General features: G+C 44.0%; 2 protein-coding genes across 2 annotated transcripts in view; both read left to right on the plus strand.

Annotated features, from left to right (window-relative positions):
• The window catches only part of LOC146172820 (ras-related and estrogen-regulated growth inhibitor-like), a 51,240-nt gene that overhangs the window by 9,859 nt on the left and 22,715 nt on the right, over positions 1-18,666 (plus strand). The window contains exons 2-3 of the mRNA XM_084583559.1: positions 13,701-13,757; positions 17,630-17,703. Coding sequence (XP_084439685.1) covers positions 13,701-13,757; positions 17,630-17,703 — 131 coding nt within the window. The remainder of the gene's footprint in view (positions 1-13,700; positions 13,758-17,629; positions 17,704-18,666) is intronic.
• On the plus strand, positions 576-4,722 carry LOC146172821 (uncharacterized). The gene is made up of 2 exons (XM_084584871.1): positions 576-1,226; positions 4,686-4,722. Exons 1-2 carry the CDS (start codon positions 594-596, stop codon positions 4,713-4,715), a joined length of 663 nt encoding a protein of 220 aa, XP_084440997.1. The 5' UTR covers positions 576-593; the 3' UTR covers positions 4,716-4,722.

Genomic DNA, 18,666 nt, shown 5'->3' on the forward strand with positions numbered 1-18,666 from the left:
GCGAGAAGCAGCAACAGCAACAGCAGCTCACCACCCAACAGTGAGCGGCGGCGCACAAGCTGCTCTTGGCAGGAGAGGCTCTATTCTCGTCGAAGAAGAAGACATTTGGGAATTCTCCCGCTGGCCTCGAACCTCCTCTCCTCTTGTTTGAAGTGGGCAGGATAGCGGTGCGATGTTGCTTAAAGCAGATCTATCTTTCTTCTTTCGCTCGTTCTCCCCCGTGCTGTTCTTTTCTTATGAAACGTGTGTTCGAGGAGGGTGGAAGGGAGGGGGGTGGTCTGGTGAAAGAGGTGAACCTTAGGGAGTTTTCAGTAGCCGCCTCTCGCGGTTTATAAATATTGTCAACCCGGGAGCAATGGGGCATCGGAGATGTGCAACGTGCACACGGAATGAGGACACATCGGAAGGAAGAGGCCTAAGTATCGGAGCACTCCTGTCCTAGAAAAAAGTAAAACTCGTGGATTTTAACTCAGGAATAAACAAAGTTAGTGAGAACTACAATAGAACTCGGCTCCATCTCCTCTTCGCCCATTACAGGAGGCCTCGATCGCTTGACTCAGATCAAGTGGCCTGGCAGCAGCCGTGCAGGCAACATGCTTAGCAACCCTTTTTGCTTCATGATCCAGGTCGTGGCTTTTATCAGCTGGGAGGCGTCTTCCACGTGCACCTGCTATCCTGCCGCTATCTGCACCGAGAAGCTACGCTTGCCTATGGTATCACCGTCCCCTCCCGTCAACTGCTGCGTCATCAATGGACAGCCAAGTTTAACCACCGTAGCGCCCCCCTGGGACCAATCTAAAGTGACGTCACCTTACGACAGCTCACCGATGGGTATAAAACAACCGTGGATGCCGCATCGAACCAGTGGGCCTGGCAGCAGCCGTGCAGGCAACATGCTTAGCAACCCTTTTTGCTTCATGATCCAGGTCGTGGCTTTTATCAGCTGGGAGGCGTCTTCCACGTGCACCTGCTATCCTGCCGCTATCTGCACCGAGAAGCTACGCTTGCCTATGGTATCACCGTCCCCTCCCGTCAACTGCTGCGTCATCAATGGACAGCCAAGTTTAACCACCGTAGCGCCCCCCTGGGACCAATCTAAAGTGACGTCACCTTACGACAGCTCACCGATGGGTATAAAACAACCGTGGATGCCGCATCGAACCAGTGGGCCTGGCAGCAGCCGTGCAGGCAACATGCTTAGCAACCCTTTTTGCTTCATGATCCAGGTCAGTAGGTACTTACCGGTCAAATGTTATCGTAATGACAACAGATTTTTGCTGCTGCTGCCTTGCCCACCATGTGTGAAATACCTTGTTACATGTGTTCGTTCGATTCCTTTTGACCTGTTAGCTTGTGGGGACATAGAATCTAATCCTGGCCCTAGTGAAAAAGAAATGCTAGACCAGTTGCTAGCTGGTCAAAACGCAATGCAGTTAGCTATCCAGGATATACAAACCACCCAGAAAGACATAGTGTATAAAATCTCTTCTTTAACGGAACGTGTCGATGGTGTGGAGCGACAGGTTAACGCATTTAGTATGGTAACTGCTCAAGTAAAAGATATGGAAGAAAATATGAACGGAATTGAATCTGCACTAGCTTCCCTAACAAGTAAAATAGATAACTTGGAAAATTTTAGTCGCAGGAATAATCTAATTATTTATGGAATAAAAGAACCTTGCACCGAAACACCTCAAGAACTCCTGAACACAGTGGGTGTGCTTTTCGAAACTAAGCTAGAGATAAAAGCATCAAGCATTGAAAGATGTCACCGACTTGGGCGAAAAAACGATGCAAATCAAGACCGACCTGTAATTTTGAAATTCCTCGATCATCGTGAAAAGATGTCGGTATTAGCGGCTGCACACAAGCTGAAGGGCTCTAATGAGTCTATTTCAGAAGATTTCTCGCTTAGAATTCGTGAAAAGCGCAAAAACCTGTGGAAGAGCTCAGAAAAAGAAAGGGGCGATAAAGCAAAAGTAAAGCTAGTTTACGACAAGCTCAGTGTAAATGGTGTGCTTTATTACTGGGATGATGTAAAGGGCATGCGAGTCAAAGTAAAGAAAAATGGCAGTTTGACGGAATATGCGTGACACTCGCGTACTGAAAATCCTGAACGTGAACTGTAGGAGCGTTGTTAATAAATGCACAGAATTAGAAGGACTCTTGGAAGCCTGTGACCCGGACATTGCTATATTAACGGAGACATGGTTAAGCAAAAGCGTTTACGATAGCGAATTTGTGCCTCGCGGTTACTATATCCATAGAAAAGATCGTGGTAGCAAAGGGGGTGGGGTGGGTGTCCTTTTCAAAGCCTGTCTAACGATGGCAAGAATGCCCGACATACAAAACGTCGAGGGAATATTCTGCAAAGCCTATCATGACAACATTAGGTATATTATAGGTGCTATTTATAGGCCACCTAACTCTTCCCCTGAAGTACTAGATGGTCTTAGAAACTATATGATTGAACATGTGAAGCCTGGTGATCGGATTATTTTGGCCGGAGATTTTAACCTGCCATACGTAGACTGGCTTTCCTTCTCACAAAATGTTCGGGGAGATAAATGTGGCGAAATGATGATAGACATAGCGTTTGAGTTTGATCTACTTCAAGTCGTTGAAAATTTTACGAGAATAACAACTAACTCGAGATCAATACTCGATATATTCTTCATAAGTGGAGCAATTGGAACAAACAGCACCTGTGAAGTTCTCCCTGGTATTTCAGATCACCAGGCTGTGTTATTAACGCTTTCCGATGTCTCTCTACGTAAGCAGCCTATGAAAATATCCGTGCCCAATTTCTCGCGTGCAGATGATGTGTCAATAATAGATATGCTATCTTTTGAGTTTGAGTCCTTTTTGAACAGCACCGATGATATTCATGTTTTGTGGGAAAGATTTAAGTGCCTCATAAACCATTGCATTGATCGTTTTGTTCCTCAAATTTTGAAAAAGAAAAGTCGGAACCCTTGGATTTCTCGTGGGACTTTGCAACTGAAAAGGCAAATTAAGCGTTTAAAGCATAAGAAAGGTACTGCTAAGGATCTACCTGCACTACTGAAGAAAATTTCTGAAATTTCTTTTCAGCTAAAGGCACAAGTAGCTTTTGACAAACATCAATACTATGGTGTAAAACTTCCCAATTTCATTTCATCGTCCCCCGAGATATTCTGGAGGCTGATTACACCTACATGTAGAACGAATGAAGTGTTTGAAATTAATGGTGTTGAATGTGAAGATGGTTGTCAAATTGCAAGTGCTTTTAATTCCCATTTCAAGTCTGTTTTCACTAAAGACAATGGCATTCTATCAAACTTCTATAATTCATATCCACCAATACATGACATTAACATCACTGAACAAGGCATACTCAATCTACTTTTAAATCTAGAGGTTAAAAAATCACCCGGGCCAGATGGCATTCCCAATGAATTTCTGAAACGTTATGCTCCCTGGACTTCAAAGTATTTATGTGCTTTGTTCTCTAAGTCTTTGTGTGACAGTCAAGTTCCAAGAGACTGGAGAACAGCAAAAATAAAGCCTCTCCATAAGAGTGGTAAGAAAAATCAAATTACAAATTACCGCCCCATTTCATTAACTTCAACATCATGTAAGCTTCTTGAGCATATAATACACAAACATATTTCTGAATTTCTTGACAAGTACAACATTCTATCAAGCGCTCAACATGGTTTCAGAAGAGGTTTTTCCACGTCCACACAGTTAGCTATTACCGTACATGATTTCGCAGCTACAATAAATTCAGGTAAACAAATCGATGCAATCTTTATGGACTTTGCAAAAGCTTTTGACAAAGTTTCACATAAAAAGTTACTATTTAAGTTAGATAAAATATTAGCAAACCCACAGCTCATTAATTGGATCTCTTGCTATCTTTCGAACAGACAACAATATGTTTCTTTTAAGAATCAGAGTTCTTCTAAGGTTTCAGTTGACTCCGGCGTGCCGCAAGGCTCTGTTATTGGACCTCTTTTATTCTTGATTTTTCTCAATGATATTACAAATAACATTGATGTTAAGATTAACCTGTACGCCGACGATTGCGTCATTTATTCTGAAATTAACAGCGCTAATGATCAGTTAAAGCTAAATGAATCATTTCAAAGAGCTGTTTCATGGTGTGAAGAATGGCAAATGGAGGTTAATTTTGAGAAAACAGTATTTATGAAAATAACCCATAAAAAGAACCCTCTTCATTTCAGGTATTCAGCCCGGAATATTTTTCTATCTGAAGTTGAGCAGTTTAAATACCTCGGTCTTTGGATTTCAAAAGATCTTAGCTGGACAAATCATATTAAATACGTAGAAAGTAATGCTAATCAAAAACTCTTTTTTTCTAAGACGAGCATTAAAACTATCCACACCCGCTGTCCGGTTAATGGCTTATAAAACCATTGTCCTTCCAAGCATAGAATACGCCTCTATTATCTGGTATCCCTATACACAAAAACACACCAATATGATTGAAAATTTGCAGAAGAGGGCAGTCCGTTTTATTTACAATAGCTTTGGGCGCACCTCAATGACAACACTTTTAGCAAAGGCCAAACTTCCTTCTCTTACCGAAAGGAACAGAGCACTGCGCCTAAAATTTCTATTTCAGTTGATAAAGGGTGATTACAAAGTTGACGTGTCGCATATAATTTCTTTCCCTACAGGATATGCCACAAGACAAAGACACGCCCTAACAATAGCTCTTTATTCCACTCGCAATAACTGCTTCAAATATTCTTTCTTTCCCAGGACTATCACCGAATGGAATAAATTAGACAATGACACTGTTTCACAGCCATCTGTAAACTTATTTTGTTCACGCCTTAATCTGTCCGGTTTTGTGTAATCATTACAACCATCTGTTTTTGCCATGACTTACTTTGTTTGTTGTTTCCGCCTCTTATTGAACTTTGTATTCTTGTTGTTGTTGCCTATGTTATTGTCTATAAGGATGTATCCCACCCTGCTAAAATCCCGCATGGGATTGCAGTATTCATAAATAAATAAATAAAAAATAAATAAAGTGTTTCTGTCACGCTTCTGTAGCACTCCCTGATAACTTTCTCACTTGTAAGTGCGTGGAAAGCGTCATTTTTTATTTGGGCTTACATACTACGACTATTTGGCAAGCACTCGCAGATTATGACTAGCAGCTTACCGGTATCGCTCAAGAGGGAAGTATACAACAGTTGCATCTTGCCTGTACTCACCTATGGGGCTGAAACGTGGAGGCTAACCAAGAGGGTTCTACTTAAGTTGAGGACAACTCAGAGGGCTATGGAACGAAAAATGGTAGGGGTAACATTAAGAGATAGGAAGCGTGCACAGTGGGTCAGAGAAATAACTCAAGTTACCGACATTCTAGTGGAAATTAAGAAGAAGAAATGGACATGGGCAGGACATGTAGTGCGAAGAGAGGATAACCGATGGTCGCTGAGGGTAACAAGCTAGATTCCAAGGGAAGGAAAGCGTAGCAGGGGGCGGCAGAAAGTTAGGTGGGCGGATGAGATTAAGAAGTTCGCAGGGGTCAAGTGGATGCAACTAGCACAGAACTGGGTTAAGTGGAGAAATATGGGAGAGGCCTTCGCCCTGCAATAGGTATAGTCTGGCTGATGATGATGATGATGATGATGATGACTACGAATCAGACGTCGACATCAGTGTTCATATGAGAAAGCTTTATTAAAGGTAGTCTTACAAAAACGAGCTGCGAGGAATGCTATTCACTCAGTAGCATTCGCAGGAGCCTGAGCAATCGAACCTTCGCGCGCTTTTCTTAGCACTACCCCTAGGTACGTTTTATAATCGTCCTCCATAACTAGCTTGAAGCGCGAGCACCTGCCTCCATTTCCTCTTTGCGCCTAGTATGGGCGAGCAGTTTGCCGACTTTCTATCTTGAAGTACAGCGAAGAAAAGGACATTGCCCTTTTTATGGATGCCGTCAGTGTACTTGCCAAGCGTGCTGACCTCCGCGTCTTAGTACTAATCTTGTGGCTATCGTAAAAACTTAAAACATTAATTATGCCTGTGTAGTATAGTGTTGTTTGGGCTGCATACAACGTGATGCACATGCGGCATACATACAAGAACGTGCACACGCAAAAATAACTTTTGCGTCTTTTCGCCTTAGGGCATGATAGGTGAGGATATTGCTGTGGCTGACAGGACGAGTGGGAACAGAATATTCGATGAATTTGCTAAACCTGAGACAGAATTAGCTCTTTACCACTGCAAAAACACGTTATGTGTTGGAAAAGGGATTTGGGGAAACTATTTCCTAAAGGCCGAAATGTTCTATTGCAGTATATAAAAAGGAAGTACCGCAAGTTGAGCTTATAGGTCCCCAGGGACCGAGAAGTCACGATTGCTCGCTCGCGGTGATTCAGCGACTCTGTTGCGTCACCCAATCCCAGCCGTCAATGCCGAGGAGCAAACGAAAAAAAGAATGAAAGAAAGCATCGCCAGGGTATCAGTCATCCACGGCAAGTTCGCGACAACCTTGCTCTAGACGTTAGCGGGTATGCGAAACGAGTTTCTTTCTTTCTTTCTTTCTTTCTTTCTTTCTTTCTTTCTTTCTTTCTTTCTTTCTTTCTTTCTTTCTTTCTTTCTTTCTTTCTTTCTTTCTTTCTTTCTTTCTTTCTTTCTTTCTTTCTTTCTTTCTTTCTTTCTTTCTTTCTTTGGCGGCAAATTTATTCATTTCTGTCCGCAGTGAATCTAAACATTGTAGAGAGATCTGAGTCGAATTCCCCAACAACCTTGATTACATTACTTGCTAGACTGGTTTGACCGTCTCATATGTGGCATATTGTTGGAGCGCTGGACCCCGATAATTCTCAATAATATGCTAATACCTATCAAAATCCGTTTAGAATTGTTGTGTATCTGCATGAATGCGGTCAGGGTGCAACAATGGCAGTTATTCTTTAGCAATTACTGCTCAATAAATAATTCACTCTAGCCTCTTATTCTTGTGCACTATTAGCAGAACGACTCTTGTTACCGCGCAGCAATAGGTGGATGAGTAGATTAACACTTTTATGTCCAGATTATGAAGTAATTACAATAAATCATTACCTTTAGGTGGATGAGTAGATTAATTAACACTTTTATGTCCAGATTATGAAGTAATTACAATAAATCATTACCTTTACGTAAGGCCGGCAAATATGCCCACATTTTAAAGTTACCACCCCAAATTTGCTAGAGCCATAAAATTTGGTGAGTTTAAGTATTTCCAGGCAGTAACATGGAGCACTTCGCACATTTAGTGGGGCTATATTTCGAGTTAGGCGCAATACGAAATCGAAAACATTCAACCAGCTCAAAGGTCCGGGGTCAGTAGGCATTTTTTCCCCTCAAATATGTTCGTTTTTCTCCGCAATACTCATAATTAAATTACAGATAAAAACTCGTTGGACGCTGGAATTAATGTAGCACTTTCGCGACCCCATTTTCATCACATGCCGTTTCGTCTAATCGGAAAGTTTTGGATAGTTAATAACGTCACGCTCTGTATGCAAGCTCCATGTACTAATCAGTACAGAACGCGCAAATTTTATACCAAGAATTCTCCACGCGAGGCGTTAAAATGCTGAAAAGGTGCTCTTATCTCAGAACGTTAACTAGTAAAAGTGACCGAACACACTAATAGCAGCCGTCAACATCCTACTATTGAAGCCAGTGCACATAGTGTGAGGCTGTATATGCACTTGCGCCAAATATTCGTTGAAATTTAGGCGCGCTTAGGTGAGGTCCTATCCTAGAACCAACACAGTCAATCTTAATATAGCCCGAGCATACAAAGTAATAACACAAATTAATGATTCACTTCGGCCGTTTAAGTGAATCGGCAACTCGAAGCAAGGTTCATACTCTCCAAGTTCTCCACTAATTTTCTTTTTCATTATCGATTCAATCGCCAGCTTAATAAATAAATGCAAAGTCCAGCGTTCATGGACATAACTTTTAATTTTGAGGAAATTGCGGAATATTTTAGGATGCTGTCAAGAAAAATTGATGGGAATGGTTCAATCTCTAAATAAGTACTAAAATGGCATTCTTTTTTATCTTTATCTTGGTAGATGGTAGATGTAGACGGCGTAGTTGCTGTCTACTCAACTGCTGTTGTTTACGCCGCTTGCATGACACATCTCAGCCTCCCGCAAGCGCTTCGAAGGACCAGGCTAGCTATCCATTTCAATATTGACCGAGTTAATCCGGCCCATCACGCGAGTTAATATGGTTAAACCATGTGCAAACGGCATCACAGAAACCGCCAACCAATCAGTGCCCTTCCATGTCACCTTCCAACTAACCCCTGCAAGATGCACGATAGTGAGGAAAACTGGGATGTATTCTGCCCAAGGGATCACCTATCATTCCAAGAAAGAGGGTACATAAAAAGGAAGCGAATCAATTCTATTCCCGATTAAGACGCTCATGCTACATTTAAGGCACCACAATGCCTTATATTCTGCATCACTGAAATGACTAAACATACAATCCTGTAGGTGACAAAGAAAAATTATATTTCCCATGGTGTATGTGCATGCTTTTTATTCTTGACCGGTGTACTTGTATATCCAGTGAGCTGTGGAATTCGTTTCGCGTGAACAACGTGTACAGAAGATCGAGCTTGTATTTTCTCGCTTAACTTGATCTTTACAACCGCTTCACCACACAAACGTTTAGACTTACACCCCTCCAACCCCTAACCTCCCTCTTTTCCTTATGCCCCTCTACTTCGCCGTTACCTCCCCGATGCGTCAGCCGTCGGTGACGTCTTCTGGGCGCGTCGCGTCGACGAACTTTAAATATATCCGCGCCCTCCGTCCGTAGACTGGGCTCACGCTTCGCTGCGCGTGCCCCCGTGCCGTGGGCGGCGTTTCTCGAGCCCGCCCGACGCATACTTGTCTGCCCACAGTTCCGTGCAGTGCGCGCAACGTTATACACGGGGCTGGTGAGGGAGCCTCGGGATAGACTGCTTGCTTAAAGATGTTAACAACAGTATTAAAACGCGCCACTCTATCCGTCCTCTTCAGAAGTGAAAATGGGGCAGTTATGCCTATCTTGCAACCCTCACCCCTCTACACCTTATCACCTTTTCCACACGCATTATAACCGCTCCCAGATCACGCCCTCTCGATACCCAAGTCAAATTTGATAGCATTCTATATAGATGGTTAAGGGAGCTCTTTTTCTGTAAATTATTGGTTGTAGAGGGGTCTAATTCTTATTTGGTTCTCCGGAGTCGATGATGGTGTTCATTCCTAAAGAAATTCGCAGTACAAACGCTGATGCAAAACTCGTGCGGAACATGAGTAGACTCTTACTATAGTTGAACGAATGTTAATTACTGATGGCTCGGTTCTCCCACTGTAGTAGTTAGGAAGGGTCGTCCGTGTGTACATGACAAGAAACGCAAGCCCGCGAAGTTAAGGCCTAAAAGCATTTCCTGCCCTGCATGTCTGCGCAGGATTGTGGGTAGTAAAGTTTGGAACTCACTGGCTTCTACGCCGCTGATCGCAACTAAAATATATCGAGGGCGTTGCGCTTGGCGTGGAATGCTTTTAGCCTGTTTTACGTTCCTGCCGCTAGATGGCGATGGTAACGGTGTGGCTGGATTCCGGCCATCGGCCGGAAAAGGTGTGGAGCAGTGACTCAACCGTACAGGTCGCCCATAACAGCGGAGGTATGGAAAAGAGTGCAGTTGCCGCTAGGCATTTTCATTATGGAGGGCCGGGACTAAAGAATTATTTGAAAATGGAGAGGTGAAAAAGACGCGAGCGTTTTATTACATCTTACGATGACGGTACCAAAGTGCCGGGCCAAATAAAGTGGAAGGTCGAATTACATGAGTTGCCTAATTAGAATCCACTGCATATCATCCACCTGCATATAGTTCATGTCATCAGATTGCGTTTGTCATTTATGGGGCGCAGCATTGGAAAAGGCCGGTCCTAATATGGTCTGGGTGAAAGAGTTAAATGGACCATATTTACTACCTTAGGGTTTTACAGCTGCAGTCATCATCATACCAAACCTGCAGACATAAACACACACCATTCGGAGGCGCAGTGGGAGGCCACTCTGCTATGCTCTGACCGAGCGACCCAGCGTAGGCTGGTAACTCAGGCAAGAGCGGCAGCCCATGCCACTGGGGTCTTGAAATGAAGACTCCACTCACTGCCCTCCCCTCGCCCCCTTTTTGTTTTCTTTTCTTTTTTTTAAATAAAGCTTCCTCTCTTTATCATCATCATCAGCGGTAGCAGCATTATAGCAGCATTATTGCCCTTTACTGTTGGATGATAGTCGGAGATGGTGGTCAGACACAAGTGGTCTTTGATAGCTATCAGTCTCCGATCAGCTCTGTTGACGCATGCGTTCCCCTTTCCCCCTTTCTACAGCAGATTTCCTCTTCCTTTTGGATAATTAAAGCCCCACCTATGAAAGGAAATTCAATGAGTTAAAACAGTGCATCTCAACTGTACCTTCGTTCTCTGTTGGCCAAAATGAAGTCGTGTTTCTAGCTAGTGTGTTGGGAGCGGAAGTCTTTCCAGAAAGCGCCATCTGCCATGATATGATTCGTATGGCTTTGGAGTAAAAATTCTGCGGAAGATCAGCTATGCCTGTCGTTTCACTAGAGTTTTTTTTTTTTTATACATAATGATCGCTTAAACTGAACTTCGTTATAGTAGTACATCTACGCTCAGTTTTAAGCGGCTAGCGGATGTAGGCGACGCGCACCACAAAAGAAATGAACTGCGCTCCCGTGCTAGGTAATCTCTCGTGAAGCTCCCAACAGATTGTTCTACCACTGAAGGCACCGCTACGGTTCTCAGGACTGGCGCTCGAACAAAATGGAGTAGAAAGGAACATGATCTCGAAAGAGAAACAGAAAGGGGGCAGTACCCGCTTAGTGGATCGGCCCAAGGAAAAAAAAAAAAAAATCTTAGGAATACATATAAAATCAGAAACAAAGGAATAAACTCAGTTAGAAACCATGGACGGTTGTCATCAGGAATTTCGAGGTCAACTGCGAAGATCTCGCATACTTTGGTTATTCCGCGGTCGACTGAGTACCGAATCGCTAGGTATATGATAGACCCGACAAGTTTTGGGATAAGCAGAGAAAGCCTTTTATAACATTTGTTGTACACATTTCGCGCAAGCCTAAATGACTTCCGCGTCCATATGTTTTCCTCGTACAATTATGAGTTTTCCTCGTACAATTCTAAGTTGCTTAAAAGCCGAGGTGGTTTTGTGGTTAGGGTGCTCCCGAACCCAAGGACGCGGGATCAAATCAAGGTCATGGCGGCCGCTTTTTAATGGAGGTGAAAACTAAGATGCCCGTGTACTGTTTAATGTCAGTGAACGAACCCTAGGTGGTTGATATTTGGGGAGTCTGCCTCTGCGGCGTCCTTCATAGCCTGAGTCGCTTTGGGAAGCTAAACCCTGCAGACCTAAACCAATCGAAAGTGTTCGTCCTTCGTTGCTCCTAGACATGAAATTTTTTTTTTTTTCTGGTGTATCCAGCAAACGTATTTTGCCATGGGCCTGTCGTACTGCGCGCTACTACCGGAGAGTAACCCTAATTACAACGCTAGGTCGAGGCTGCTGTCGGTAGACGCGAAATGCAGCGCAAGCAAAACACAAAGCACGCCGCACAGACGCATCGCGAACAGACAGGGAGCGTGTGTTGTCGGGACAGAGAACGAGAGAGAGAGAGAGAGAGAGAGAGAGAGAGAGAGAGAGAGAGAGAGAGAGAGAGAGAGAGAGAGAGAGAGAGAGACTGGCATGAATATGGAGAGGTGGGGGCATTGTTTTCGCACTTCGCAAGAACAATACCGTGACGTATAGGATGTGGGGACGACGTAGCTGGATCAACTGGCTTCGTACCAAGATTCGGGGCTTCTTGCTTTATCCGTTGTTTAATGACGCTAGCTGCTTTAAGGATGCTAAAAGTACCTGGGTCTGAAAGGACACGCATTGCAGAAAACTGGGTGACGACATTTGGAGGTCGTCGACACTTCCATTCTCGCACAGGGAGTGTGCACGTGCAAAAGCCGCTATTCATTACGTACTTATACCTGGTCGGAGTTGTGAATACAGGCTCTTTTATCAACCTGAATAGTTCGCACGGCAGTGCCTAGAGATGAGTTTTTGGAAGAATTTGACGTTGTCTACAAATTGAATAGTTCTTTGTCACCCGGATCTTCGCAGCCGATATGACTGTACGTGGTAAGAAAAGAGTGAATAAGATCTAATATTCCCATGATTGTTTTTTGACTTCAGTGAGCGCAAACCAGCAAGTTGAGTTCTTTTTTTTTTTGGCGTAAAAGGAAGAAAAAAAATAGTGCATCGTCTCTTCTCAGATTTTTAAAAAAATTGTGCATGACTTAAAAAAAAGATCCACTTATGGTGATGCTGCGCTTAAACCTCCATCCTAATTATAGAAATTGATGATTTTAAGTAAACAGTTCTTGTATTTGAAATTATTTACAAGGAATGTTTTCAGCTCGTGTGAGCTATGCTGAGCGTTTTTCATATTTCTCTTTGCACATGTTTTTGCTTATGGAGGATAGCAACCATAAATAATCAAATAGCGGATATAGAAACCCTAGTAGTTTATATATCGCAATGTCAAGTGAGATATATCGCACGCGCACGCGCGCGCGCGCGCGCACACACACACACACACACACACACACACACACACACACACACACACACACACACACACACACACACACACACACACACACACACACACACGCGCGCACGCACGCACGCACGCACACGCACACGCACACGCACACGCACACGCACACGCACACACACACACACACACACACACACACACACACACACACACACACACACACACACACACACACACACCAGCTGTGGGCAGAAGCATCAACTCTTATTCTCGGTAGACAAACCGTACTGTTGTCTCAGTGATAAAGTCAAAAGCGCCCAGTGCGTGGTTCCGTTAATGTGGTGAGGGAATATAGATAAGAAAAAGCTGTACCATACGAAAGGGACTGCTGCAGGTGTGATGGAGCGTTTTGTGCACAAACAGTCCGTACACAGGTATGTTTAGAAATTTAGGCAGACCAAACTAATTCTCCATAAATTGCACGGGTACTGAGCACAGAAGGAAGGCTTTAGCTAAGTTTATTTTGCAGGCAATATCAGCTTCCATCGGAGCTACTGCTTTGAAGCGGCAAAATTTGAATGGCGTCTACAAAACATCGCTCTGCGAGGGGGTGAAAAGAGTGTCAGCCACATTTATAGCTCGGAGAATGGAAACAAACGTTTAAGTCAAAATAACATCGGAACTGGGTTAAGAAAACTGTGCGCAACGTTCTTCTCTCGAGCCTTCATCAATCACTCGTTCTTCCGACTGCCGAACTAAAAGTAGGCTCCCTGCAAGACAGATGAGCTAGCGGTGAAGACATCTTGCAATGCGCAAGCACTGCTTGTTTTTAAACTGCGCGATCTCGCGCTTTGGGCGCATAACTTGCGCACGCACAAGAAAGTACTCAGCGATTAAAAAAAGACATAAAGGCACGCAGTTACGGCAGCATATGCTTTTCAGAATAGCGAAGAAGTGTTGTCTTTGTTCAGTGGTTTCCTGTTGTAATTTTGCCCTCTTCGGGCTGCTTCTTTTTCAGCTCTGGTTGTGAGGTTCCTGACGAAGCGATACATCGGAGAGTATGACCACCAAACAGGTAAGTTTTAAAAGAGATCAATTACTCATTGGCATCCACCAAAGCGCAGTCATACGGTTACAAAGGAAAGCTATACAGCCTTTTTAGAAACTTCATAGTAAAAAAATTCGTCCTTGTCCGGAGATCGAACCCGGGACCACCTCTTTTCCGGAGCAGTTGCTTTACCGAGCTAACTAGGACGATCAGCAGAACAGATGGTAGGGCGAGAGCGAATTGATTAATAACTCGAAGTAGGAGCGGTGTTGTTCGAATATTTAGGGGAAACCCCCCAGTAGGGAGTAGATTTGTAGTAAAAGGGTAATTACTCATTGACATCCACCCAAGCGCAGCCATACCAATGAGTAATTACTCCTTTATTATAACTCTACTCCTTGGGGGTTTTCACTAAATATTCGACCAACTTTGGAAAGAGTTCGCTTTTTATATAGGCGTTTTTCTTGAGTACGAAGCATTATTCCTTTCAGTATCGCTTACTTTGGAAACGCAGTACGCAAAACTCAAGGAATTGAAACGAAGGAGAACACAATCATGGAACGATTAAGCTGCTCATTAAGGACATGACGCGATAGCGGCCTCTGGCCCTCTGGTGGGCTTCCGCATTAAGAAATCTACGTAGAGGCGGAGTGCTCTCCGAAAGCCACTTTCAAACTTAGAACGTGGAGGCGCCATCTGTCTTTGCAACGGCTTATCAGGTTCCGTTGGAGTTCCGGTGGGGGCCGTATTCCAGCCATTCCAGCACGACAGGAGTGTTTTAAAACACAATTCTTACGTAATATCTCAATTCTGAAGCACAGCAGCGGTGACGGCTTTTCGGGCGAACATCACCTATACGCTACTGCGTAAACCTGGCAACCGTCAGGTGACGGGACATGTGTCGCCTTATAGATGATAGAAGTGAGATATAAAAAAACACATATAAGAACCACTTAAACTCTTCCTTTAAGAGTATGACGCAACAGCGTAGTTTACAAGTCCATCTTTAAAATCTTGCTTTAACAAAGCTTATGAACGTGCCTGCGTGGTCTAGGGGTAACGTGAATGCAAAGGTTTTATTAGGCTTATTCTGATATCTCCTTTCCACATAGAAGGAGAGGCTTGAGTTGGCAGATCCTGCCAAACCTTAAAGTCAAGTCCAGTTAGTGCTCGGCTATGCCAGCGGCCAGCTAAAACCTGTCAGCGCAATGCTCGTGATTTCTCGCTCACAGCGCCAACGTCGGCAAACGGCCGCCGACACCGACCGCCGACGAGGGGTTTTCGGCTAACGGAGCCTTTAACACTATCGCGTTGATATGCTAAACAAGGAAGAAAGAGGACGTAAAATACAATCAGGGCAATCACGGATTCCTGATGTGTGCAAGTTTGTCGGCAACGATTACAACTCGCGACACAATTTTTCTTTAATGTGAAGGTGTGCGAAAGTGGACGAAGCTTCTTAACGATGAAGGTGAGGATGGGAGGTGGGTCAAGGGATCCCCACGGCCGGAGTATCGGACGCTCTTTATCTGGGCGAGTGGGTGGAATCGGGAAAGTGGCTGGTTCATAGTGGGAGAAAGGTGGCTTTTGGAGGCAGCTGGGTTACGTAAGTGTGTCTTTGAATTCGACTTCAATGTCAGTTTTCGTTTTGATGCTATGTGGCCTTGTAGTGAAAGGTGGAGATAGTTTCCGGTGAATGGCTCTTATGTACAGTTGAGCCTCCACTCGTTTAGATCTCACAGAAACCATGCCAGTATTTTTGACAATTTTCACAGTTAGTGCTTGAGGTTGTTGCAAGCTGCTGGTGGGCTTAACACTGCGCATTATGCGATATTATACTGCTACCGTGATAGAAAGAAGGAGTTGATCGAATACAGACCTAATATATTTATCCGGTACTTCTGGTATCTGGCAGCCCTAAATTCACAGAAACACGTTTTACTTGCAAACTTTCACGTTTCGCGTATACGCCCGCATTAACGAGGGTTGCATGCAAGGGTTGCAGGTGGTTGCAACCTGGCTGCGGGAGGGGTTCAGTTCGAACACCAGCACCGTACACCCACCAGTAAAATGGGTACAAGCGTCCCCCGGCCCGGCGCCCGGCTCTCTCAGGGGTGTGCGTTTGGAAGAGGCTCTGCTAACCCTGCTGTGCTTCTTCGAGGGCTTAAAGTTTCGAACAAACTAATGGCCTGCAAAAGTCGGGGTGCAAGGGTTGCATGGGGTTGCATGCAAGGTGTTTCACCGGCGAGTAATAGAAAGGTGGTCTCCTGTAAGCAAGATTTCGTAGTGCAGGCAGTTATTAAAAATATAAAAGAAGAATGTCCTGGTAAAAAGTTCGGTGTTAATGACATTCTACTAGGGGCGAAGAGACTTAGACTTTTCGGAAGCTGCTGCTTTAGGCACAAACCAAGAAAAAACACTCGTGCTTTATTTTTGCGAAGTGGTAGGAAAAGAATAAAAAAACAAGACATGACAATAAAATTTAACGGGCGGTTGATGCGGAAAAAAATGCGTTGGAGCGCGAGCTCTGGTTTCGTGAGCGAATTGAGATTAAATGAACGCCTCCACATCAATAGTAATAGGAGTTTCGCTCTGGTGAATTGTTTTCAGGCTTTCCGATTCTTGTAAAACATTTCAGACAGGATCTAAGTTTTTTAAATGAGATCCCTAGTTTGATTAAGCGCTCGATCAAGTGCGATCAAGCTTACACGCCAAGCAGGCCATGTGTTTGAGCTTCGCACGAGCTTTGAAGCTCCCCCTGGCTCATGCCTTTTCTCGCGGCTTGCACGTGAAAATACTGGCGCGCCTTTGCGTGTGGGCTGTGTCACGCAGGAATAGGAATTGATGAAGGCTGCAATATCTGAACTACAGAGCCTGTCAGTGGAGGTGAATGGTGTCAAGCAAAGATTATCTTTTCGCACAAAAGTCAGTTTGGATTCCGCTCGAGGTGGTATGGCGAGCATATTTTTAGGCTCCGGCTTTCTTGGATGCTCCCCACTGACAGATGCATGGCGGCCTTCCGTTCTTATGCCTGTAATACTTTCCAACGCATTAAAAAACCCACATCTTTCTTTCCCTCGTCCTACGTCCCCACATTGCCGACAACACGTGTCGCACTAATGTCAAATAGGTCGAAATGAAAACATTTTCTTGTTTTGCCGGGTGAACCAAGATGGCAGAAATAGGCTTTATGATTGCCACTCTGATTTTGAAACCTTAGTGCGTTATTCTTGGCAATACATTTCAGGCAATTTAATAATTGACAGCTTTGTCAGAGTGTTCTATAGTTGCGATCTAAACAAACAAATCACGCTGGCAGTTGCTGCTCCTCCACGTTATTAAAGCGAAAGCCTTGCCGCCGCTATTACGCGCAAATCCGCCCAGCGGGTTCTTTGTAATTGTTGGCGTTGTCGACAAACACCGAAACCCATAAAAAAAGACTTCGACATCCAGCATCACTAAAGGACTTCGCGTGACGCTGAATTTGCCATCATGTATAAAAATTGTGACGAGACCGTTATTTTTGATGGTTCACGGCAACGTTATAGCTTCTCGATTCTTAAGTAGCATGCATTTGCTAGTCAAGCTGGAGACTAGTTTGTGATAGGGATTCGGGTCTAGTCACATGTACCTGCAGTTGTACGACTTAATCTTGTATACACATCACGTGGTCTAGCTGGACGGACGCCGTAAGAGGATGAGTAGAGAGAGCTCTGTCAGAGAAGCAGAAATAGTACCAAGGGTAATCAAGCTGCCGGTCATATTAATTTGTGGCGCGCGCCACAGGAGGTAGCGTGGGGAATGGGCGTGGCGACAGAACATCACACGATCAAGCTTTCGCCATCAAACACGTAGGTTGACCTAAGTATCTATGGTAACTTTTTTTATTCCACTTGCAGAAAACAGGTACAAGAGTGAGATGATGGTGGATGGAGAGCCCGTTCTCTTCGAAATCCTGGACACATGCCCCAGGGTGAGTGTTGATGCCTCCTCTGCGACCGCGAAGTACTCCGCTCATATCGGCAGTCACTCAATGGGCGGTGCAGTGTGCTTCACTGGTCAGTTATACATATTCAGCGTGGTGCACATTTGTCGTTTCTTTATGGCGTGACATCATAGTGCCATTTCACAGTGTCCCTTCCCCAAAGTCACTTGTCTACGGTGTCACTTTTGAGGTGCCGCTTCACTGCATTTCGCACATAGTTGCCAACAAGTGTTCTTGAGCAGCGTGGAACTTAGCAGTTCGTATTCGCGAGAAAAATGGGCACAAAGAGACAAAGGTGATAATTGAAGTGCAGGAGTGACGTGCGTAATGTTTAAAGAGGAAATCACTACATTGGTTATTTCCAATACCTGTGTCGCTCGCCGTACAATAATATAGGAGGATAAATGCATGAAATAAATATAAAGACAAGAATGGGGCAAATGAAAGTCAGTCTAAGATGGTGAAAATTTTTAACTAGGTAAATATTACACAGAAAAAAATACTGGGATAATTAAAGAAGGATAGGAAGAGTTAAGAGAATAATGCACGAATAAATAGTGGGATATTTCTAGACGAACTCTGAGGCAGATATTACAACGAAAATGACGCAATGTCTGAACACAGAATGAAAAAAAAAAAAGAGATGAAAAGAAATTGCAACATAAGACAACACTAATATACAATCAGGTAGTTGCTGGAAAAACAATACATATAGTTGCACACACACACACACACAAAATAAAAGTAGGATGCATATAGGGCAACACTACTTTATAAAGGCGTCTCATACTGGGCACATCGGTAAAGCGTTTTAAGTGCAGAGATATAAATTAGGCCTGTTTTCCATTTACTGGAAGGTTCCAAATTGTGGCAGCAGTCATATTTTGGGGGCTTACATACACGTTGTTAAAAATTAGAAGGTTAGAACATAATTTAGAATGATGTCTTGTT

This window comes from Amblyomma maculatum, chromosome 11, assembly GCF_055883805.1.
Source record: "Amblyomma maculatum isolate TAMU_Amacu chromosome 11, ASM5588380v1, whole genome shotgun sequence".
Classification (NCBI taxonomy): Eukaryota; Metazoa; Arthropoda; class Arachnida; order Ixodida; family Ixodidae; genus Amblyomma; species Amblyomma maculatum.

Coding starts and splice junctions, on each gene's coding strand:
- LOC146172821 (XM_084584871.1), top strand. CDS start 594: ATGCTTAGCAACCCTTTTTGCTTCATGATCCAGGTCGTGGCTTTTATC. Junction 1,227..4,685: donor CTTTTTGCTTCATGATCCAG/GTCAGTAGGTAC, acceptor CTTTCCCTACAG/GATATGCCACAAGACAAAGA.